This window comes from Ailuropoda melanoleuca, chromosome 2 (genome assembly GCF_002007445.2).
Source record: "Ailuropoda melanoleuca isolate Jingjing chromosome 2, ASM200744v2, whole genome shotgun sequence".
NCBI classification, from domain to species: domain Eukaryota; kingdom Metazoa; phylum Chordata; class Mammalia; order Carnivora; family Ursidae; genus Ailuropoda; species Ailuropoda melanoleuca.
In genome coordinates this window covers 38,274,137-38,300,561 of record NC_048219.1, presented here as the reverse complement: position 1 = coordinate 38,300,561, position 26,425 = coordinate 38,274,137, and the positions used below count along the sequence as shown (strand labels likewise).

General features: G+C 40.0%; 1 protein-coding gene across 1 annotated transcript in view; it reads right to left on the bottom strand.

Annotated features, from left to right (window-relative positions):
• The window catches only part of CACHD1 (cache domain containing 1), a 119,516-nt gene extending 95,204 nt beyond the window's left edge, over window positions 1–24,312 (bottom strand). The window contains exons 1-2 of the mRNA XM_034653618.1: window positions 24,250–24,312; window positions 1,087–1,235 (exon numbers count right to left, since the gene is read on the bottom strand). Coding sequence (XP_034509509.1) covers window positions 1,087–1,094 — 8 coding nt within the window. The 5' untranslated portion in view covers window positions 1,095–1,235; window positions 24,250–24,312. The remainder of the gene's footprint in view (window positions 1–1,086; window positions 1,236–24,249) is intronic.
• Window positions 24,313–26,425: the final 2,113 nt, after the last annotated feature.

Here is a 26,425-nt window from a genome sequence, read left to right as displayed (position 1 = left end):
GGGAGGATTCCTATCGAGACAGGCTCACTCTACATTGTATACATTTTCCCACTTAGTTTAGTAAACAACTAGTAGGAGCTTCTTTAGGCTGCAGGCAGAGTAAGCCAGAGAAAAAGGCTCATCTTCATATCACATAGAGAATAAAATGACTTCAGGATGCCCTGCTATCTACATAGCCCACCACAAAGACTACAGTAAGTAAAAAGAAATTGCTTCTGGAGGCAAAACATTTAACCACCAAAAACTACGTTTTATCTATCCATTGCATGACTTTAAAAGCACTTAATGTGCAAAAAGGGGAGTGATACATACTAATTATAACATTTACACTCAATTTTTAAAGTGCGTTCACAGCTTTTAGTCACTCTCAATAGCCCTAGAAAATTGGTCTAATAAAGATTATCCACCGATAGAAAACTGCACATAATTAATTAATTAAAGTCACACAGATAGTTAGAGACTAAGTAAAAATTAAGTTCTTTGTACCTCTAGGTAGGTATTCTTTCCACTACAAACAATTTCTGGCATCAAGTGACCCTACACCCCTCCAGACAGGACTATAACTAGGCTAATAAATAAAAACATCCTTAACCATACACATACGAATTCTGTTGCAATATTATCCGAAGCCATACTTCCCATTAGTGTAGATGCTATCTTTAAAACTACCAAAGTGTGAAGAGGGAATTTTTGCTACTCTTTCCAAAGACAAAAAGCACTTCCTTAAATTAGGCAAATCGCCAGAATCGGTGAGACTGTTTTATTCATGACCCACTTGTTGACACAAGACAAAATGTTTGCAATTTTCTTAGCTTAATTCAACCTTGTACTCAGCTAATATTTGATACTTCTGAACCTGAATTCCAGCATGACGACAAAGTGAGCAGGGAGGGTCTAGGAATTTCCGGGACATAGAACGTTGAGTCCCACTTCTTTAAAACTTAGTGCTCTATGTAAAGACAAAGGGCTTATTTAAGGTAGAACTACTATACACTTTGCAATAAACAAAGCACAGGCGTTTGACTATGAATAGAAAGCAATTCAATTCCTGGTTTCAACAACACAAAAATATTTTAAAAGTCTTACTCCATCATGGAAGGTGGGATAGTACAGCAGTCTTGAATTGCAGTGAGAGGGGAGGTTAGGTGAGCTGTATAGGAGGCCTCCACGACTTGCTTGTTCCGGTTGACCACATCTAAGTACCGGTTGAACTTCTCTCGGATTTTTTTGGCTAGCTGTGAGACAAACAGTAAGCAAAATAAATCAAAAGCCCACCACAATAACCCACCGAGTTACTTCTAAGAAGCTCATCAATTTATACCATAGGCTGCATGTGTTACACATTATACTAAATACTGCATGTATTTAATGACTACTACTTGTTGTAAAACCAACAATATACACCCAAGTCTCATTCTACTGTGTAAATTTAAAGAAAAACTGCAAAATATCTAGAAGCCCCAGAAGGGATAGTCAGAAGACAATAAAACAGTATCTGCTGTCTTATAATAGCTAATGGCACATTAAGACTTCTCATGTGTATGAACTCATAGAACAATACTGATCCGTAAAACGTCCTGCTAGATAAAAGAAAACACAGTCTATTGATATTATTGTCAGCCTGGCGGCATTAGAACTTACACAACAACAACGGTGATTGTAAGAAAACAACCCACTCTTCATGGTTCTGGATTCACACAGATTTTCAAGAGAAAAATATGTGAAGAAGGGAAAGGACAGACAGTATCTTCTGCTACACAATTCCAGGGGGGCACCATGCACAGTCCTCCGTGTGAATGGCAAATCCCTGGAGTTGTACGACGTAGACATCCACATAAAACAAAATATACAGTTAAAAATATACTCATGCTTGGTCTGTTACACCTTTAAGATGGACAAATGTCTTTCTTAACTGCTGCGAACAGAACACTTCATCATAATTACTTTCATGTGGGAATAACAAAAGCAAATTGATAAGCATACTGCTTTTTCCTCCATTGTTGCTATCAAGTATCACAGCTTAATTACAGATCTCCAAGGAAAACAGTGTTGTTTTTTCTTCCCCTTAAACAAAATGTTACCCAAATGAAATGACTGATAGAATTATAGCTAATTGGTTTTGTAGAGCTATTCATTATCAGCACACTAGAGGAGAACTAATCATCTCCTCTGGGTCATGCAACTCACACGATCCAACAGCTTACAGGCTGAGAACATGAAGCCAAAGCAGGATATCTTCATTTGTTATTTTCAAGACAATTCCAAAATCTGATTTTGTTCCATTGACATTTGGGAGCTTTCAGAGTTTCACTTAAATAACGGAGGCTTCTCAGCCTTCCTCAACAATGCACAAACTATAAAGTGGAGAAAAATTTCCAGACATAACAAGAGTATCAGAGTAACATTTCATGTGATAAAGTGTTATCCAAATTTATGTTAGCATTTTCAGAGGAGGAACTGTGTGTCCTTCAGATTAACAAATCCACCTGCCATTCTAATCTCTGAGCTAGAATTATTTTTAAAAATTTTATGTTTTTCTTACTGAGGTCTTCACAATAAAATGTATAGACACAGATTAATCTCCCATCTTAATTTAAACCACTGGTGATTTTGCCACGCTCCCCTCACCCCCCAACATTTGGCAGTTTGGAGACAATTCTGGTTGTTAGAATGTGGTAAAAAGTGCTACTGACATCTGGTAAGTGGAGGCCAGGATGCTAAATAAAAACGTGCTCAGTAAATAGGCTATGTTTTTTACACAGAAGTTTGCACTAATGTAATAATCCTTTTTTCCCCTAGACTCTTACATTCAATGGATTAGTGTTAAGGGTGAGAGAGAGGGCCCAGCTTAAAAACCTATATTCTCATAGTGTCCTGCGTTCCCTCCCCATAACACACATTACACTTCAATGCTGTTATCTGTTTAATGTCTGGATACCCTGCTAGACCGGACGCCCTGTTAAGGGCAGGTACTACACATGCTTTTGTTCATCTCTAAATCTTCAGCACCTGCCTGGCATTGCGAGCAGATAATAAATATTTAGTGAATTAATAAAGATGGGGGAAAAAAAAAACCAACCCTAACCCCAGAGTCCTCAACCTTATCTTTTGGTCTAAGGATCAACCACCTCTCTAAAAACTTGGAATGCTTATGGAAAACAACAACAACAAGTATCTGGAAACTCCATCAAGAAGAGTAGGTTCTATCTTTTTAGATTCTGAAATAGTAGATATCATTCATTTTCCACCTGTAATATCAAGAGTATAGCCCTTCCTTGCCCTTGGGGACAAATGTTCTGTAACAGTATAAAGATAAGGTGTGCCTGAGGGGCACCTGGGTGGCTCAGTTGGTTAAGCATCCGCCTTTGGCTCAAGTCATGATCTCAGGGTACTGGGATGGAGCTCTGTGTCAGGCTTCCCTGCCCCTGTCCATTCCCCTCCACTCGTGTTCTCTCTCTTGCTCGCTCTCTCTCAANAAAATCTTAAAAAAAAAAAAAAAAAAAAGGTGTGCTTGAAAGAACTGCAATTCTAAATAATATCTTCACAAACTCACTTCCAAAATTAAAATGGAATTCCTGGTCGTCTTTCTCTCACATATGTATAAACATACACACAAAAACATCTGAGAAATACCCAGTATTACTTTTACACATCTGGAGAATTCTAACTTAAAACAAAGTCAGATCTAGTTAATCACAATATTCTAATTTGGCTCGCTGTCCATTTTTGTATGAGCTAAGAATGATTCTTAAATTTTTTTTAAAAAGATTTTATTTATTTGGGAGAGAGAGAGTGCGCGAGCACGAGCAGGGAGTTGGGGGTGTGCAGTGGGAGAAGCTGTGACGTGGGACTCGATCCCAGGACCTCAGGATCATGATCAGAGCAGAAGGCAGATGCTTAACTGAGCCACACAAGCGCCCCGGATTCTTACATTTTTAAATGTCTTTTTAAAAAAGGGATTTTGTGATAGCAACAACTATAGGAAATTCACATTGCAGTGCTCATAAAGTTTTAATGAAACAGTCATTTGTTTACCTAATTGTTTATGGCTGCTTTCATGCCAGTGTGATAAAGTTATTGCAACAGAGGCGATACAGCTTGCTTCGCTATAAGTCGGAAGCCCTAAACGGGTCCCAAAATAGAGCCATAATTCCCGTAGTTTTATAAAAATTTGCTGCAATTTTTTTAACCCCCCCCTCGCCCCTGACAAGTGGGGTCTATGTTCCCTCTCCACCGACTCCTTGAATCTGGGTAGGGTTATGATGGCTTCTACCAGTCAAGAACGGAGAAACTGACACTACGTAACTTCTGAGGCTAGGTCAGAAAGGGTCATGCCATTTCCGCAGGTCTCTCGGAATGCTCTCAGCTACCACGCTGAACGACGTCCAAGACACATGGAAAAGCCACAGTTAAGTGCTTGGTTGGCAACTCCAGCTGCTCAAGCTTTCAAGTCATCTCAGCCCAGGTTCTGAATAGGAGTCAAGAAGCCTACGGACAAGTCTCCCCGATGAAGCCTCAGACATCACAGAACGGAGATAAGCCATCCTTGCTGTGCCTGACCTGAGCTCATGACCCGTAGAATCCATAAGCATGAAGAAACTGTTGTTTATGCCACTGAGTTTGGGGTGTTTTCTAATGCACCAACAAATAACTGGAACACCCAAAATAGGTTAAATTCCATCCCTAGATAAATGTATTGAAGCTAAGCTATCCAAAGCTGCTCAGATCCAGGTACTACCATCTGCATCCTCAGAATTTTCAAGACTAGAACTTGTGGAACAGAAACCCGTGGCAAAGAAATTGCAGGGTTCTTCACAAAATTATATAGTATAATGGTACTTACTACATACTACACACATGTTTTAAAATATGATAAACCACACAATCTGAGGAAAGAAACTCCCACTAATCAGCCAAGGCAGAGAGTCAGGGCACAAAGCCCCCACTCCTGGGCTGGCAGAGAAATTAAGGAGTTCCCAGGAGAGGGGTGTGGGGTGGGGGGTGGAGGGAGGAGAGGGGAAAAGGCACTGTCAGAAGTAGTGGGGGCAGGAGCAAGTTGGCAATGCCTGCCTAGTTAGGATGGGCCTCAAGCTGCATTTTTCATCAATGGAGGCAGTGACCTACACACAGAACCCAAACACACATGACCATTAATAGAAGGTCTCAAATGCCAGCTCCTTCCACTTTGGATTCACGCCTCTCAGTCAGAAACTTTCACGTAGTGATACCCCATCTTGCCTTATTAAAAAAAATAATAATAGCCAGGAAACCTGGGTGGCTCAGTCAGTTAAGTGTCTGCCTTCAGCTCAGGTCATGATCCCTGGGTCCTTGGATCGAGCCCCACATCGGGCTCCCTGCTCCGTGGGGAGCCTGGTTCTCCCTCTGCCTGCTGCTCCCCTTGCTTGTGCTTGCTCTCTAATAAATTTAAAAACTCTTAAAAAAAATAATAGCCAACATTTGTTGAGTGCTAACTATGTACCGGGCACCGTTCTAAGCACTTCACAAGCATATAGCAATTTAAGCTTTCAAAGAACCCTGTAAGGTACACATCTCCATTTCTCCCTCCCCCCAGAAGCAGACACTAAAGGTTCAATAACTTGCTCAAAGTTACAAAGCTAGTAAGTAGTAGAGCTGGCACCCAAACCCAGTAGTATTCTAACTTCAGAGCCTAAGCGTCAACCTCTATGCGACACTGTTTCTCTCTAACACACCAATAATTCCCTCCTTTTCAAACCCGTTTTAACAAATACTGTGAAATTCTTGGCAGAGTACCATAAGCCACGCACCATCTCATTACCTTAGAATAAAGATTAACTTCTGAAAATACTTACATTTAGAATTGTACATAATTCCTATGAAAATCAAAGAATTTGAGGAGGTTTAGAATTGAATTCTGCCACTGATAAAAAAAAAAAAAGGGATAGGGCCAAAGTTGAAACAATGTATTTTCCAAAAACAATACCTATTATTACTGGACTACTGTGGTATAAGTTATATCAAACTCACTTAAATTGTTCCAATTACTCCAGGGTGTTTAACTTTGTTCATAACCTGGAAAGAGAACAGCATGGATATACTGCTCCTTTCCTTTAAGAAGTGACTTTCATAATTATTTTCCTTGGGATTTTCATCAATTAATTCATCTGCCATCATAGGGTAGAAAGATGCAACTGTAATTCCCATTTTACAGGTGAAGAAACTGAGGCATATGGAGCTTAAGGGTCCCTTGACTCCCATGTGAGGCTCTGGCCTCCCTTGACCCCACTGCCTGAGATGACCTCCCTGTGCCCTTCTGACAAGGACAGGGAAAGTGACTCACTAAGGAAACCTCAATTCCTGCTCCACTGCAGGGTATCTTCTCTCTCCCTCTAAAAGCAATCTCTTTCAGCATGCCAACCAAATCCAGGTTGCTTGGCGGGCATAACAGAATCTATCAGAGTAAAGATAGCCCACAGAGAGATTAAATCCTGAATGTATGCGTTAAACAGAAGAGGACCGGCTACCAATACAGAACCTTCTGAGAGGCCAGACGGATTCTGGGTCTGCATCCTGCCATGATCCCTGCAGACAGGAGAAAACAAAGGACGCGCTTAACAAAAGCTACAGGTGGACCCACAATCCTCCTCAGTGTAATTAAAAACATTTTTCTTTCCACAGCTCAGCTTTCATCTTTTATCCTTCTTTATCCTCTCCCCTTCATCCCCTAAGGGGTTCCTGAATGCTGATGAGACGACAGGACTAAAACCATCTTGTCATCTTTTGGGTCAATTCTTTGGCTAGCCAACATCCAGCCATGGGTCAAATGATCAGTAGGTAGCATGCCGGTCCCCATGGGAACGGATTCTAATTTGTCATCATCTCCAGTGACAACGTTTCATCACAACATCAATGAATTTCTTTCTTGCTGAATTTCACTTCCCTTAATTTTCCCATAGACATTTCTGTCATTTGCATACTTCCCCAGAGCCCCCCCCTTTTTTTTTTAAAGCTCTTTTTACCTTAGCTTTATACTTCTAGAGACTGGGGGTGGGGTAGGCACACAGTTAGAAAAAGGTAAAAGAAAACAAAAACGCAAAGGCACAGTACACGCTTTATTTATGTCTCTTTCCTAAAACTCCGGAAGGAGTTTTGAATGTTAGGGAAAGCTTTATTTAAAATGCGTAACAATGAAGCTGACAGGCACAGACAGGAAAGGTACCCTAGGGACTGAAGATTCATAGCACAATTCCTATTGAATGTAGAAGAGTTTAACATCTGACAGTCAAAGACCTTTGTGCTGTGGTAAGTATTTAATAGCTGACCCCTTTCCCTCCCATCCCAGCCTTATTACTCAGGAATTATTATTCCCCCCCCACACACACACACAGTTTCAGGATTCGGTTATTTAAATGTGACACAGAAATAATTTTAAGAATAGGCAAGCAAAACCATTTAACGTCACGCTACGGCATTCCAAAGGTCAAGCAGAACACATTCTTACTGCTTCATGTTGCACACCATAGACGGGATACATAAAATGCTGTACCCTCGCTAGCTATTAGTAATTCCTTTTAGTAATTATTAACAGTTGTAATAATCTAAACAGCTCACTCAATTATCAGCTAGGAATTTGGGCAAGTTGACTTCCCTTAGTCTCAGTTTCCTCATGAGTAAAATGGGAAGACACCCCCCTTTTCAAGGGCTTATTGTGATGTTCAAATAGTGAACATATAAAGACCAAGATAAGTACAAGGAATTATTCTTATTGTTCTAGCCCAGTCTCCACACCAGGAAATACACATGATGATAGAGAAGTAATGTGGGGTCTAAGTTTTCCACTAACCAAGCTCTATGTAAAGGGAGAGGGGCTACCTGAACCCTGACCATTTTATTCATTTAACTCATCCTCATGCTTAATTCTCCATTGGAAACCTGGCTCAGGGTCGGCAGGGAGTTTTTATTTCCCCCTGTTAGATTAAGAGCAAAATGGCACAAAGGGCTTAAGCTTTGGAGTCAAATAAATTTGAGTTAAATCCAGCTCTGTCATTTACCAAAGGGAACTAGGCAAATTATTTCTCTAAGCCTCAACTTAATTACCCCTACACTGGGAATAATAGCAGGTGTTTCATGATGTTGAGAACTAAAAGGGATATAAGGTTTGTGAAGTATTCGGCAGACTAACACATACTGTAGGTAAGTGCCAAATAAATGGTACTGATTGTCGTTTTACTGCTGCTGTTATTACTGCAGTGGTTACTGTTTGGGGGACCTTACGTATTGACACAGGCACTCTGAATGGAGAATCCTGAACATATTCTCGGCGATCAGAGAGGAGTCAGGCTGCAGTTAACACTGGGCTAGGACCCTGGGAGGGCTGTCAGTGCCTTTGAAAGCACCATATCCTGTAGGTTATATAGTTACAGTCTGAGATAACGCGGGATTTGTCTAGCATCTTCTCTTTCTAAATTTCAGAACCTAATGAGGACTTTACTCCTGTCTTTTGCCCCTTTCAAAACATTTCACAGGACTTATCTTAAGGTGCGCCTTCCAACAAGCCTGGGAGCTGGGCAGGGCAGGTGTTCCTTGTCCCGTTGCAACAGTCAAGGAATCTAGGCTCAGCGGTGTGTCCACACTCACACAGAGTGCAGGAAGTGGAGACCGTTTCTTCTAATCCCTAGCTCCATTTTCTGTGTGTGCTACAAACTCCCGAAATTGAAGGAAAAAAAATCAACTCTCCCAGATCCAACTATGTTCTACTCATTCTTTCAGTCCCAGCTCCATTTTTGCCTCTTTGAGTCCTCCTCAGACTATTTTACAAAATGGCCTTGATCTTGTCATCTGGACCCCTCCTATCCTGCTGCATATTGTTCATTTTTCCTATTTAAGGATCCCGTTTTCCCCAACAGATCAGTAGCATAAAAATTAGCATTTATTGATTGCTGACCATGCGCTGGGCACTTTGAAAGTGCAACTGTACTTCAGGCCTTTTAACTCTCCCAGCAGCTCTCAGTAATTGCCATATGCTATTTTTAATAGATGGTTCTGATATGCCCAAGGTCACACAGCTAATAAATAATTAGATCAAACCCATGTCCTTGAACTCTATACTATGTATTTTTATTTAACATAGCACCTAGCATCTAGAAAAGACTTAAAAGAGGTCAACACTGTATTCATTTGCCCTCACACACCATGATTTGCAATATTGGAGAAAAAACTCTGCTTCCCGTTCTAGGAAAGGGCAGATAACCTAGGACTACTGCTCCTAACTGGTTCAAGCCAAACTCTGGGCCTGTCTAGTTCCCTGTCTTGACCTGCCTCCTTGGTAGTATTAGCTGCTCCGGAAGAAGTCTTAGCCAGAAACAGAACACAAGCTCAGAGAAGGTAACCTGATGGCCCATGGCCATGGTTGTGAGGCAGATGCTCATTGACCACTAGAGTTTGGGCTTTGTGTAATCCCGCAGAGCATGCCGCCTGGGCACGGCAGCAGGCGAGCACACAACACAAGACAGATGAAGACGTACAGATGGAACAGGGCCAGTCTGACTTTCCAATGGCCTCTGCAGAGGCTTCGGGGTTGTCTGACGGATGTGTGGGAATAGCACATCCAGGGGAGAAGCGGGGCAGCCGCTGACAGACAAACTGCAGGTGGACCGGGAAGATTTATGCGCAAGGCTGTCTGGGCTCCAGGGTCACATACCCTGATCCTGTGAGAGGTGGGGCCCCTGTGGCCGAGCTGGGGAGGAGTGCAATGGAAAAAACAGAAGGCAAGTGCTGACATGCCGGAGAACCAGAGGAGGCTGAGCTCTGGGAAACCGTGGAGAGCGGCAGCTTCTCTCGAAGCAAAATGCAGGTTTGTTTTTAAGGTCAGAACGGGGTTTGCTTTGGGCAGCAGTTTGTGTTAGGTATTTCAGGAGAGGCATGGAAACACACACCCAAGCCTCCTGAAAGCCAAGGTTATCAACTCAAGGACTCAATAGGCTCTTGCCCTGTTTTTCACCCCACTCTCCCCTTAACAACCAGATCATAACAAAAGAAACAACGGGAAGGGCAGGCTTCAACCCACTTCTTCTCACTTCATTCTGTAATAGGAGCCCCTGAGCGGAGGTTCCCCTTAAACCAAAATAAGCAAGTCCTCAGGCCTTCAAAGTTTACAGCCTGTTCCTTCAGGAGGAACTAGAAGTTCAGCTTAGTCTTGACCTTAGAAAGAATCAAGAGGCTGAGAAATGGGGGTTGGGGGAAGTAGCGGGAGCTACAGCAGAGACTACCTGCTACCATTTAATTCACAACTTCTGAGATAAGTTTGCATGGGAAATTAATCAGGGAGGAAAAGGGGAGAAACATACTGCGTTTGTGAATTTAGGAATTTTCTGGTGACTTATGAAGGACACACCATCAGAAAAGGAAAGAAAAGTCAGGCCCTTTACTCTTAGTTTGTAAAGTCCATATTTAGAGTACAAATATCTGTGCACAACTTATCAACACCAGGTGTAACTTTAGAAGCATTCCAAATAACGGGAGGCCACGGCCACTAGAGAAACTGGGCATCAGCTGGGAGGGCTCTGAGCCCCTGAAAGCTTCCTATGCAAACAGTATCTCATCTCCAACCAACCCTGCAACTTGGACCAGAGCCTGGCACACTGTGGGGACTCAGGAAGTCTCTCCGTATAAATGAAAGTCAAAACCTGGGCTAACCTCCACTTGCAGGCCAACTGACCAGTGTTTTAGGGTTTCTTCACAGGCCCTTTGAGAGCAGATCGATCAAACACTTGCCGGCAAATGTCAATTAGCTCAGCAATGAAGCGGAAAGAGGACACTGGCAGCGAAACAAAAATCTACTACTACTAAACACTTCCTTACCCTTGACCTGGCAAGAACTTAGTAAATCCATTTCTTGGGAAGACAATCTTGAGACACCAAGGGGGGCGGGGGGGGGNCGGGGGGGGGGGGGGGGGGGGAGATGTTCCCATTTCCCCCTTTTGAATATTAACTTATCTTTCCAATGGAACATGCCATTTTATGACTTTATTAATACACAGTTCTAATGACAGTAGAGCTCAATACAGTAGTATTGAGTATTAAGTAGGAGCTCTCTCCTAGTCCTCCATTAGAAGACGAAAGTCAGCACAAGACACAGCCCAATGCACAGTGTATTTCACATTTGGACTAACAAACTCCCACAACACAACATAGATTCCCTTTAAAACTGAAGGGGAAAACACAGTACAAGAGAAAGCATTTTTTTTTTTGAAAGATCTTATTTATTTATGAGAGAGAGAGAGAGAGAGAAGCAGATTCCCTGCTGAGCAGGAAGCCTGATATGGGACTTGATCCCAGGACCTGGAGATCATGACCTGAGCCGAAGGCTGACGCTTAACCAACTGAGCCACCCAGGCACCCCAAGAGAAAACATCTTGATAAATACTCGATTTCTTCAGCTGTTGAAGATTGGCCTTGACTATCCATCATCATCCAAGTCTTGAGTATGGTGTGACAACCTCAGGAAGGAAAGCACTCTCTCCTGGTCCTACCTTCCAACAATGAAGCCAGCTTGCAATATACTTATCTCGACAGATAGAGGAGAGGTACTTCTTAGCTTCAGTTTCAAGATACTGGAGTAGTGGCAAAGCAGCCTCCGAAATCTAGGGGCCTTTACAATGTAGGTATAGAGCTCTAAGTACTAATACAGAGGTATGAGTTTGTTGTTGTTGTTATTGTTGTTTTAATTAGGAAACAACCACAACGCCCACATAGACCCATTTAGATGAGGTGCAAATCCTGGATGTTAGGGGGAAATGCTATTAAGACTTGCTAGAAACAACAAAAAAGTAATGTTTCCCACGTGGGTTCCAAACCAGAGGAATGAGGATATTTGCCTCAACCACAACACTTTTATTATATCCTTCTCGGAACTATTCTGTCTGTTCCCTTGCCAAGCTGCATCTGATATCATTCTCTAACTCACAGTTGGATTTGGGAAGGTCTTCTCATCCCCTGTCTGATGACAGGGAGGATTGCAAACAGAAGACCTGGGGCATGCCTGCTCTCCATCGGCTATGTGTTTGCATAGGATTCACTGCTAACACCTTCCTCCAGAGGGAGGGTGCCTGACATGGGGGTCAGAAGATGTGACAGTGACACTTCTCCATGGGTTTGAAGAACCTGCATGCACTTTGCAGCTATAAAAGGACTAAAGACTGCTTAAGTACCAACCAATGAAAATACCCATCAACAGCTATTTTAGTCTTCTAATATTAAAAGAAAGTTGTAGCTCCTCCTAAGAGTCCATTTTTATCAATGTGTTACTTCATGGGTCCAGATTTTCAAAGGGTTTGGCTAATTCAGAAGCTCTTGATATTAGCAGCAATTAATTCCTTCACATCATTACCACGTGTATTTCCTATCGCACCAAGGAATGTATTAGGGAAGAGGTGGTCCTTGCTCTTAAGTCTCACCAGCTTTTCAAACGCACGCTGAGTTTCCACGTACGCATTCTGCCAGTGCAGATGATCGGAGGCGTCTTTCTGTAGGAGTAGCAGTTTGGGGTGGATTTGGAGAAATCTTGGCTGCTACCTTCTCCCCAGCATTTCTGAGTACTATCTGACCTAAGATACTGGAAACATGTGTATAATGGACTTGTTTCCATTTTTAGTGGAATGTTCATTTCTCGAACTCTTCCTGGCTTATAGAATGAAGACGTACACTCAGTCCATTCCCTTCTAGTTAAATGCAGTTTGAGTAGGAAGCCCAGGCTCATACTTTTCAAGATTCTGCTTTACTGAAAGAAGGTATCTGCACACATATGGATTGCAGGCTCATACTTTTCAAGATTCTGCTTTACTGAAAGAAGGTATCTGCACACATATGGATTGCAGGGTTATGTGAAAAGCTGGAGCAGGGAGAGGCGCAGGTCACAGAGGTGCAGGGGGCGGGCGTGGGGGGCTCACATTTCTTTTCCCCATCCTGCCCCAAAGGCCTCACCCTCCCACTCCTGGCTGCGAACTATTCTCCAGCTAGTCTCCAGCAGTGCCTGCCTGCAACACTTCTTCTCCCTGTCTTTGCTGATCGAGACACAGTACCCGCCCCCCTTCATTTGCTCCATCTCAAACACAGTGAACACAATGTGTGGGAATTAAGGGACTGGGGAAAAGGACTACTCTGGGTTTTTGCCAAAACAGTGACAAAAAAAACCTATAACTAGAATTTATAGGCGTTAAATATTAGTGCGTGGTGGAGGTGGGAGGTAAAGATTTCCATTTTCTACCATTGGGGTAGGAGTACATATACAAATGTAAACATAAACACTGGGTTATAAATACTGTAAATGTGTGCAGAGAATACATATCTGTAAATAACAGATACTGCATCATTGTGTTCGAAGAAAGCATATTATATGAAATGCGTGAGTACACAGGAGAGGGGTGTGTGTGTGTGTGTGTGTGTGAGAGAGAGAGAGAGAGAGCGCGCGCACGCAGGATTATCTCCACTTACCTCAACACGAGACACATACATTGGCTAACGTACAAGAGACATATGCCTGCAGTCAGCCAGTCTACATTTGGTATAGGAATTAAACCTTTCATGCATGCACACAACCATATTTTAACTTTCAAATATAAACAAGCATATGGCACATATGCTGCATATATATTTTCCTTAAAAATATAAACAAGATAAATAGTTCAAATTCCAAATTGCTATTCATTAAATAGTGAGATAGGTAGCCACCTGGCTACTTTCACTCTCCTGGGCCATCTCCACACCCCCACCTCTCAAGAAGCTGGCTGAGCAGTTCCTGATTATTCATCAGGAATAATGACAGTATAGTAATCACTATTCCTGATTACTGTCAGAGCTTCATATGGGAGAGAACCCAGGAGTTCTGAGAGGTAGCAAAGGGTTTGCTACATTCTCCAGGGAAACTATACCAACAAAAGCTTTACCAACCATAGTTCCACACTACGAACGCAAAAGAGCTCACCAAGTTCTACTCATGTGTAACAGGGCGCTCACTCTGTTAGACTTTAATCCTGAGTACTAACCCAACAGCTGCAGTTTTTCACTTACTCCATTAGCCACAAGTACTTATTCAGGGGGTACTCATTTACAAACAATGAAACAAAAAAAAATCCAAAAGCCTGAAAGAAATTCCATAATGGCACACACTTTAAACCAACCGACTCAGGGTTATGTTCGTAACGGAATAATGATGAACTGTGAAAGAGAAAGAAAGAGTCAAAGGCTTCATTTACTTTTACATCTTGTTTATGTTCCTGCAGGATGATCCATTAGTAACATAATGCTCTTCCTCATAATGCTCAAGTTACACCCTTGTGATTTATTAGAGTTACAAGGCTTGTCACTAACAGTCCAGACGGCACCCCGTTCAGTGTTTTACCCGTGTCCACTGAGCATTTAAACTCAATCTTTTCCTCGTTTAGCAGCTAAGTATTTATCATAGTACTTAAAATGTTTAGACATATTCCTTTCTTACTTTGGTTGATGTGTAATACTCTCAGGAAAGAATAAACCACCTTCCTTTTAAAAAATTGAAGACCTATAGAAAACCGGCAGTGGAAAAAGTACAAAAGGCAACATCAGACCACACTGAATAAAATCTTGGTCATATCACCAATTCAAGAATGACTTTGGGGAATTACTTAATAGCTGAGTCTCAATTTCCTCAAATCTAAAACGGGAAGAGGAACGGTATTTGTATCACAGGTTTGTGGTAAAAATTCAACGAGGTAATTCACATTAAGCAGCATTTGTTCAAAGAAAACAAACGTCATGTCAAGTAAATAATCTTTCCCCAAATGCAACACCGTCTAGGTACATACCAGTTCTTGCACCCATCCCCCATTTATTAGAATTCTAGAAAAAATACATAATCTGAACTGAAAGTACTGCCATACTAGATGGGATCGATAATCTACTCAGACCACAGTTCAGTCTCATAAATACAGTCAGTCAGTATTTTCCAAAGAGGGCATTTCTGTCCTCTAGGGCATCACCTGCAAGAGATTAGCGAGATATACCAAATATATGAACACATGTCTCCTGGGACTTAACGATGTCCTTGGGATAAGCTCTTTGTTTCTCTTCCTACAATGCCAAGTATATAGTAAGTCCTCAACAAATGTTTGCTGAATTCATCCACTGCCTACTACTTACGAGAGGTATGCTCAGAATCTCCCCTCCAAGAGATCATACTCTAGTTTACCCATTCATTCCCAGTATCTATAAAGCACTACAGCATTATTCTGACATGGTCTCTGCACTTAGTTTATTTTTAGAGGACCTACAAATACTGCAAGTTTTCTCTCTGCTGTAAGAACATTTAATATATTCTTATCTCTCCCCAAATTTAAGGAGTATCTCCTAATCACAATATTTTTGCATTTCTTTTAAAACAAATTCAAACTCAACCTTGCATGATTTTTTTTGAAAAGCAGAATGATGTAGTAACACCATTTGTAGAGCTTTTGTAAAGTGACAGACCACTTTGAAAAATAAAACTTCATGCTGAACTCTAATGTATCAAACAAGTAAGGTGAATTGTTAGAGGAAGAAAGGGAGAGAAAAAAGCTAGAACTTCGTCCTTACATCCCACAACAGCCTCTGCTGTACCTCCCTCACACCTTAGTAAACAAAAGTTTGAAAATAGGTCGTGGAGGGATTGTATCTAAATTTACTTGAATTCATAATCAAGTTCTCTAACCTCTTAGGTGACCCTGGACAAGATATTTACCTGTGCATAATTTTCCTTGCCATCAAACCTTATAGAGCTGGTTTGGAGGATTATGAATTCATGTAGCAAATATTTACTGAGTACCTACCATATACTACATGTAGATACTTCTTCAAGGTACGGAGGGCACATCAAGGAATGAATTAGCTCTGCCCTCATAGAGCTCAGGTTCTATTAGGAAATATATTCTTCAACAAAAAAGAAATACATTCAACAAACAAAAATAAATGCATGCATATATATATATCTCCATATCCTAGGTGATAAATTATAAAGAGACAAATAAAACAGAGATGGGGGTAAGAAGTAAAGAGGGGTGCAATTAATAAAATTTATAAAAGAGTGGCCCAGGAGGGCCTCACTGAGAAGGAACACTGAGCAAAGTCTGAAGGCTGTAAGGGGGGAAAACCATGTGGCTATATAAGATTTAATGACAGTACTTAACAATATATATTCAATAAATGATGCTAATTATCATAACCAATACAATATAAAGAAAACACAAAACTAGGAAAATTCTGTTTTTGCCACTTTACCACTTATAATGACCCCTCTGATACAGTTTTCTCAGGTGGAAAATGGGATAAGGCTACCTGCACTTTTTATGATGTTATTAAGAGGATAAAATGAAAAAATATACATGGATGTACTAAAAAATAAAGAGCCACATAAATATTACAACTATCACATTCTCATACTTTTTTCCTAAAATGAGAGACCACCATCCCATCTTATGGAATAAGGAATAAGTAGGCCAGTAAGAGGGTATCTAAGATAAAAATGAACTTCTTTTTTGGAATGTCAGACCAAGAACAGTAAGAGCTGAAACATACCTAGATTAATTTCCAATCAAGGAAACCTAAACAACCAGCTCAATTTGCCAGGACTCTGGTTTGAGAGAACAATCATCTGTTTGCTCTGAGCCTTGGCTGATTCATTATAAATTCTCCATCTGGGTGGCTTCACTAGCTTTCAACCTTTCTTTTACCTTCCTACAAATTCAGTGCCTTTTGTTCACTCATTCAACAAAAATTTCATGAACACTTAGACAATAAACACAGAGCCAAGTGTAGATTTCGGTAAGTGGGTGAACTAAACCAGGGCTCAGCCTAAATAAATCCCCCCGGGACAGGTGGGGGAAAGGTTAGAGGCAAAGAATGGAATCCATCTACACCACCTCCAGGATTCCTCTACTCTGGGCAAGTCTGAGCCTTGAACATACTTAACTAGGTAATTATAAACAAAATGAGAGCCTTCAGGCTACTACCACACTAGGTTATGCTTGGCAGGGCAACCCAAAATAAATCCAGATTCTGGAAATATGAATATTGAGGTGCAGAGTATCTCTAGACACTTTTTTCAACAAATACTCGCTAAATGCCTACCTAGTACAGGGCACAGGGAGCCAGAATTCAAAGACACGACTCCCAAGTGCTCAGCGCTTCCACACCTCCTCTCATCTACCACCGTCCCTTTCTCCCGGTGGTTCGGTGCATAGGTTCAACAACATAACCAGGTTTTCTACAGTGAAGAGTTTCTGGTAACTCCCACAGAGTAAAGTTTCCTAACCTTTCTGGCCCTATACCCATGGTCTCAGAGGTCCCAACTCCAAAATTCTGAAACACCACACTACTTCCAACTGATTATTTACTTTTTGGCATATAAAGTATCATTTCTCTAAGACTGACTACCTCTATTCATAATCTCTTTGAAGAAAGAACTATTCTGTGTTTGTTCTGCTACAGAGTATTTTTCTTCTTCTACAAAGAAAGGGATATAATTTTGTGCATGGTCTAGATATTGCTTTTTACATAGATTCTAATCCATTGCTTTGACCTGGTCCAAATTCCTCATGACTGGGGACTTGAATTTACACTTAGATACAAGAATAATTTGGAATATTAGCACCTGCTAAGTATTAAGTTCTTATAAAACCAATATGCTTCTCCTTTACTGTACTCCAATGAATTGTATTTGGTGAAATAAAACATCAAATTTTAAATCTTGCAGGTAGAAGTGTCAGGATCAAATAACAATTCACAAAAATAATTAAGAAAAACTACAGACTTCAACCAGAACGTATTTTAAATGCTAGAGTGTTTCGAAACACAAGGAACAGACTAGCAAGTTTGCACCCAATCAACCTAATTGCCTAAAACAATCAACTCTCCTCACAGAAATATAATAGAATCCAAAGTTTTTCAGTCTCCAAAGTACAATCCAAATTTTTTGACAGAAGAAGAAAAACCAAAGTGTGATCAATTTTCACGAGTAAAGAATCAACAAAAATCAAGCTCAAATATTTGCAGATGTCAGAACCAGCAGACAGGATTCTAAAGCAGCTATCATAACTATGCTCAAGGATACAAAGAAAAACATACTTGTGATGATTGAAAAGAAAATCCTGGAAAAATACTCTATCAGAAAGAAACAAATGGAAATCCTGGAGTTTAAAAACATGATGCTGAAGTTTAAAAAAAATCTATCTGTGGAGTTCAACAGCACGTTGAGACGTTAGGAGTAAGCTTAAAGGTAGATCAATAAAAATGATCTAATCTGAAAGTCAGAGGGGAAAATAATTTTTAAAAGGAGGCAGCATTATCTCAGAAACTTGTGAAATATCAAAAAATCTAGCATTTATGTAATCAAAGTCCCAGCAGGAGAAAAGAGAACGAGGCAGAAAAAATATTTGAGGAAGTAATGATCAAAAAGTCCCCAAATTTGATAAGACCACATATTTATAGATTCAGAAAGCTCAACACACACCAGGGAGGTTAAATAAATATAAAGACTGGTATGTCTAGATAGTTATAGTCAAATTGCTGAAAACCAAAGATAGAAGGAAAAATTGTGAAAGCATCCAGGGGGTGTGGGTGCGGCAATGATATCATAGATAGTGACAACTTTTACGGAGTTCTCATCAGAAGTGGAGTCCAGTACACAGTGGAACATCATTTATGCATTAAAAGATTTTAAAAAGTAGTCTAGAATTCTTCTCAAGCAAAAATACCTTTTTGTCATAATTGTCAGATAAAAATGCCTCAACTATATTCTGTCTACAAAAGATACACTGTTACCAATGGAGACGCTACAAGTAAATGCTTATGAAAAGACACTGTGCAAATAGTATGCATTGAAAGGCTGGAGTGGCTATATTAATAATCAGCTTAAACAAATGAAACATGAGAGACTATGGACTATGAGAAACAAACTGAGGGCCTCAGAGAAATAGGAAGGGGGTGGGGGATTGGGATAGACTGGTGATGGGTAGTAAGGGGGGCACGTATTGCATGGTGCACTGGGTGTTATATGCAACTAATCAATCATTGAACTTTACATCGGAATCCGGGGATGTACTGTATGGTGACTAACATAATATAATAAAAAATCATTTAAAAAAATAATCAGCTTAAACAAACTTCAAGGAAAGACCACTGTAACTAGACATAAACAACATTTTATAATGTAAAAAACAACTCATCAGGAAGACCAAACAATTTTAAATGCATACATGCCCAATAATGAAGCCTCAAACTATAGAAGGCAAAAATGGGCATAATTAAAGGAAAAAAATATACAACTCCACCAATACAGATATTAACAACCCTCTTAGCAATGACAGAATTAGACAAAATGATAATCAGCCCCAAAATAAATGATCTGAATTATCAATCTGCTTAACCTAATGGGTATGTAAAGAGCCTAACAGTCAGCAACTGCAGAATACACATTCTTTTCAGGTTTACATGGTATAGTCACCAAAATAAATCATATGCTGGGCCACAAAACCCAAGTTTCAATAAATTAAGAAGGACTGAAATCATAGAAAATGTTCTCTGACCACAGTGAAATTAAATTAGGAATTAGTAACAATAGCTAAGAAAACCCCAAATGTTTTGGAAATTGGACAACACACTAGAAAGTAACCCCTGGGTCAAAAAAGAAATTAGAAAATATTTTAAAATTGAACTTTAAGAAAACCATGATCTCCAACTGTGTGGGATGACAAAGGCATGCTTAGAGAACAGTTTATAGTGTTAAATGCCTCCATTTGAAAAACAGAAAGGTGTAAAAATCAATGACCTAAAATTCCAATTTAAGAAGAAGACCAAAACTAACCTAAACACAAGGAAAAAAATAATAAAGAGCTTAAATCTGTTAAATAAAGAGTGGAGAAAATTAATGAGGCCAAGTTTTAAAAACCTGGTCATCACCAATTTACTTTGCCATTTGTTCTCTCTCATTCTCTGTCAGTCCAATTTATCCATTTAATGGATTTTTTTTCAAAGAACCAACTTTTGTTTTACTGATTTTTCTTTATGTTCTTCTTTTAGCCTACAGGTATTAAAAGGATAAAATACTATAAACACTTTCATGACAACAAATTTGACAACTTAAATAAAAAAGACAAATTTCTTGAAAAAAAAAATCCACTTACTAAAATGGATACAAGACAGAAAATCTGAGGAGAAAAAAAACTAAACCTCCCCCCCTTAGCCCCACCCACAAAACCCAAAAACCTATAGCTATTAAAGAAACTGATGATCAAAAACCTGCCCACAAAGAGTGCTCCAAGTTCAGATGGCATTCTGGGTGTATTCTACCAAACATCAAAGGAAGGAATACCACCAATGTTATATACTCTTTTTGAAAGTAAAGGACAAGCAAATGCTTCCAAACTAGTTTTATAAAGCAAATACCCTAAAACCACGAAGTGACAAGAAATAAGAGGGAAAAAAAATAAAGGAAAAGTAGAACAAGGTAAAGGAAAATCAGGAGTTTGGCAGGCAGGGTCGGCTGCATTTTAAAATATGGTGGTCACCTCTTTCAGCAAGTGACTTCTGAGGACAGACTTGGAGCAGGTGAAGGCCGTTGGGGATGTTTGTCTGAACAGCACCAGTGCAAAGCCCTAAAAGGCAGGAATATGCCAAGAAACAGCAAGGAGGCAAATGTGGGGTCCAAGACAGGTAATTTTATCAACAGAATGGAAAGGATCAACTCCTTCATACTGAAGCTAATCAAATACAATGAGGACCTGGATTTAGCAAAGTGGGCATCACTGATGACCTTGAAGAGAGCAGTTTTGTGGGACTTGAAGGGCTGGAGAAAGTTTCAGAGAGAATGGGAGAACTGGATCTAGGGAGTATAGACACCTTGTGATGGTTTGTACTTCAAAGGGAAAGAAAAAAATGGGGCAGTACATGGAGACGGAAGCAGGGTCAAGGGTTTGCTTGTGCTTAAGACAGGAGAAGAGCATGTGTACATGCTGAAGAATAGGATCCTGAAGAGAGAAAAATGGATTAAGAAAGGAGTACTTGGCCCAAGGTCAGGTACACTGCACACATAGGTGTTGCTCTTACCACGACTGCCCATTCCAAAAGAATTCTGAAGTCTTCTAAAATCAGCCACTGCCATCAATAGTTTATGAAATAGTGCATGATGAAAATAGGTTTGCTATCTCATTGAATAAATGATTAACGTAAATAATTACCAGAGCACTTGTGAAAAAGTTAGACCAAACACTTGAAACATGTCCAGGGTGCCTCTGGTTTCTTTAGTGATCCAATTAAGTGCTCCAAGAGGCTCTCTCGCCTTTTGTTTCTTCTTCATTGCTTTGTGTTTATGGACGATGTTTGGCTCTCTTTGGGGCACTTGATCAAAAATTTATTTTTCTTGATTCAGGTTCAATTTCATATAATGGCTTTATGTGCTCATACAACTTCATTTCTCAAAGTTTTAAAAAAACAGAGTCTATGGGAAATGCTCCACGTAAGAATGTGTGCATGGGATTTTTATTTTCCTGAGGCTGTTGCCATAGATTTTTGGCAGTGAAACTACAGATACTGAACTAATTAAAGATTTAAAACACATTGTTAGGCATTTAGAGCCACACTCTGAAGGTTTATTTAAAAGAAATAATTAGAAAAAGCAAAGGAAAGTCTATACCACAGAGAGTTTTGTGGTAAGAGTCAAGAATCACAAAATGTTTTTTATTAGTTTTAATTACTTTGCTCCCCTAACCAGAAGATATTAACAACACATTAGATTCACTGCCAACTTAGACAGTATGCACAAGTCAGATCCAACCCTCAATAAGATTTGATTAGTAAGGTGGGAGGATAAGAAAACATGAGGCTCTAGTTTTCATTACCCCAAGGGAGGAATGAAGGATAGAAAACTCAAGTCAGGATTCCATATCCCACAAAATACACCAAAACATGAAGTTGTCCACCAAAGGCTGTGAGCTAAAATGGAGTATAGAAGTCAATAATCTTTTTTGAATAACTAGTCTGTTTTGACTTACCAAACAAATCTGATAAGCAGTTAACGATTGTTCTTATAATAATGATGACATGATAATTATCTCCACATACTGGATGCAAGAGGCATAAGATCTATTTGTTCAAGGTTCTTCCAGAGGGCAGACTGGAGAGATAGGAGGAAGGTTAAAGGTACATTCTGGGTCAACATAAGAGAACTTTTTGACAATCAGAGGGGGAAACACAGAACTGCGTGATAATTCTTCATTTGAACTACTCAGGTACAGAAAAAGAAGATTAGCAGAGGCTACTGTTTTGAACTGAAAATACAAATTTCAAAAATGAATTCTTACATATATATACACATATGTAAAACTTTGTGTCAAACTCATTTTGAAAACTCACTCTCTAACGTAGCAGTCATGAGACTACATACAGGTGACTTAGTGTATCTCTAGGCACTTCAGTGTGCTCATCTGTATCAAGGATATCTTTCCTTCAAGGTTATTTGGAGAAAAAAGAAAATCAATGTGATAAGCGCCAGTGTTCCATACGTGCTCAATCAGTTGCTATAACTTTAAAAAAATTTTAAGGGCTTCCAAACTTGTGCACAGCTTGATAAATAAAGCAATGACATCAGTCCAGGAAAACAAAACAAGTTTCACATTTGAAAACAGCTGAAGGAAGAACTTGTATCTGTTACTTCAAGGAAAGCAACAAAGCTGATATCCCTGGGTCAGTTTCTTTAAAATGTTATCAAGTGGCCTTTGGTCTCCCAAAGTTTCCTCAAATAGGCTTTGTGTAGAAATCTTCCCTCCCATAAAAACCCTTTTCATGACCTCAAAAGCACTTCTCAGTTTGCTGGAATAAAAATTAGACAGGAATTATTAAGATTAAGTCTTGATACAGCAAACCACGTCACATTCACTGTAATTTGAGGCCATTAGTTTTTAAAATCTAAAGGTAAGAAGAAGAGTACAAACGTAATTACTTACATCCTCTAAATTTAACCTGCAGAAACCAAAAAAACATTTTAAGGTCTATACACAGGAAACGCTGAACTTCAAAATTAAACCACAGTAATTTATTATAAATAAATAACCATCCCATAAATGACTTCACTCTAATGACACGTGCAAGGNAAACGCTGAACTTCAAAATTAAACCACAGTAATTTATTATAAATAAATAACCATCCCATAAATGACTTCACTATAATGACACGTGCAAGGCTTCTCTTCTGCCTCTTGTATAGCACTTCTGAAGTTCAGATCAAGTCAAGCTGTTTTGCACGAATAAAATAAACGCCGCATCGCCGAGTCTGAATTGTTGTGCGTTCTACTATTTGTTATCTTTTTTATTCCGTGGAAGCACTCTGGTGTTCAGCGTGGCTCTGTTTTTTACTTAAATTTCCAACCAGGCTTCAAATTACCAGTTGACGGTCACATAATGTAATGAAGTTGGAGGATAGCTGAAATTAAAACCCAGAATCCTCTTTACCACCCTTCTTTTCAAGCACTGATAGATCAATTATTTATGACCAAGTTCACCAACACTTTAATTTAGGAAGCCGTCCATCTGAAGGCAGCTATAAATAAAGTAAATAGAATCTGGCCTCAGAACTTTTTGACCCCACACAGCACTGAAAGGAGACGGAAGGAAAGAAGCAAAAGAATACAAGAGGAAAGAAAAATTAAAGAACAAAAGAAGCCAATATCCACTGAGCTGCTTCTATGCCAGAATCTTCCACATAAAGGATTTCATTTGTTCTCAATTATCTTGACATTACTTCATGTAATTCTCACCATCTCATAAAGGAGATATTGTATTCACCTTGTTTAAAACTGAGAGCAGATCAAAAGGCGAACTTGCTTACTGGGGGTCGTGGAGTAAGTGAGAAAACCAGAATTTGACCTGGGTTGGTCTGATTCCAAAGCCTGAGCCCTTCTTCCCAATATCAGATGGAATGATTTCTAATATTTTTAAATTTGGGTCAGTTCAGGAATTTTCAAAACAACAAAAAGAAATTAAATTATACTTCCAAAGTATAACACAACTAGCAAAAAACCATCCACAGAACCATTATTTCAATGGCCTTCAAGAACTTCAAGTGCGAGGTTGTCACTGTTGCGCTTAAGACAAAGATGAAATTCTACACAGAACGGAGGGAAACCTCACACGGAGATGGCCTGCAAAGAGTAATGAAGCCTTATCCAAAAGCAAGACAAAGAGAAGGTCAAGTACTAAATAACCTCTTACCTGCTGTACCTCACTTTCTCCGTTTGAGATTTTCTCAGTGTAAACAAAGGAGTTGAATATCCGCTGGAACAAAAAAAAAATGAACAAACGTTAGATTTTCTAAAGAAGGCAGCCATTTTCTAATGAGTGCATGTGTGTGCGTGAAGAATTTGTTTACAACACAAACAGAATCAAGCAGAAAAAATTTAATTAAAATACTGTTATTTAACACAGAAATCCACGTATCAGCCAAAGTCAATCACACTTATATAAGCAATACCCAGGCACTTCTGTAGTGAAATAAACCAGATGTTCCACTGTATTTTTCATTTTCAAAAATACATTTAATTATAGATTTCCGGAGCCCATGCCATTTTATCCAAGTGGTATAATCTGACAAAGTTGTGTTTCTCATTTAAATCCTGCACTCCCTGAATGCTGTAATTGTTTACAGACACTAAAATCTAATGTAATAAAGGTCTTTAAAAGGGATTCTTTCCATATTCTCTCATGTCCCTGGTCCCACCAGTACCTACCCAATATTATCTATCACCTCCATTACCCAAGCTCCCTCAGGAGGGTAACATAATAGGGCTTGCCAAATATGTGCGGCCTTAAGATCCAGTTCTTACATGTCAGGAAATGGGACCGCCGTGCCAAGACATTAGTCCAAACTGTGACACACAAGCACACATTCTTCCACTACGCTCTGCCTAGCTAGTACCCACCCCCTCCGCACATTGCCTGCATTTAAAACATCCCTGCAGACTTATGACTTTACCAAACCCTACCCATTCCTGAGCAATCACAAGAGATTAATATATAACAAACTAAAGAAATTAGAATCCAAGATACATATCTGTTAGAGACACAAAAAAAGAGCAGGGGCCCCATCATTTATCCTAAAACTTTAAAGATACCACTGGAACTCTCCAGATGAGTAAGGAGTCAGACTTGGAGATGTCAGCCAAAACTTCCCTTTTCCCTTTCTAGCCTACTGCCAAGGGCTTGTCAGCATCTGGGACAGCTTCCAGGACAGCCTAACACACCTGCATGGTTGTGGTGAGGAAGGCAAGTGCCAAGTTTACCAAGTGCTGTGCAAACGGGGAAAGATAAGGTGCTGGGGAAGAGGGCGGGGGAAGGGAAAGGGCGAAGGATTGTGACAGAATGGGATGGAATTACAGTCTGGAAAATTCTAATTATGAATTATCATAATTTTACAATATACCAGTCATTCACCTAACAGATGTTAATTTTCCCTTTCCTTCCTAAAAAGGACTCTGCTGAGGGGCGCCTGGGGGGCGCAGTTGGTTAATGGGCCAACTCCTGGTTTCGGCTCAGGCCGTGATATCGAGCCCTGCATCCGGCTCCGAGCTCAGCGCAGAGTCTGCTTAAGTTTCTTTCTCCCTCTCCCTTTACCCCTCCCCGCCTCAAATAAATAAGTCTTTTAAAACAGTGATAGGAAAGGCACAGGTAGTAAGAGTGCCAGTGCTAATAACGATTAGGATCCCGGCTACTGTGTAAGGAATGCTTACTGTGGGTAGACATTATTCTCGGCATGCTACTCTTTCGGACTTATTGGAAAACGTCTCCTCAAACACCTTTGTGACAGGCACTATTACCTCCACTATACAGAGGAGAAAACAAGCAGATTTTTTCAGCGTCTAATGCCAGGCACACATGGTACCTTTGTGTGCATATCCTCTACCCATCTTTACAAGGAAATCGCTGCAGCTCCAAATACGAGAAACCACCACCTTGGGAAGGTTAACGGTCTTTCCCAGAGTCCCTTGGCAAGTTTGGAACTGGAGCCCAGGCAGTGACTGCAGATCTGACACTCCTAACTCCACGGTCTCGTGAGAATTTGCCACATGGCTGCCTGACACATACTTAAAAACAAAACAAACAGCAGCAGCAACAAACACACACAAAACCCACTTCTGTTGGGAGCTAATACCCAAGCATAATGCAGCTCAGCAGTCCCTTACGTGTCTTACCAAAATTCAAAAGGCTCTAAAAATCAGAATCTCACATAACACACTGGTTAGCAAAATAGGGCATGATCTAAATTTATTAGGCTATAAATCCTAACTCCAACTGATGTACACGTACAGCCTTTACTAAACCACGTAATGCACATGTTCATTAGACCCAATGCAGATGCATTAGTGAATGCACCTGATTATTGGGTTCTGTT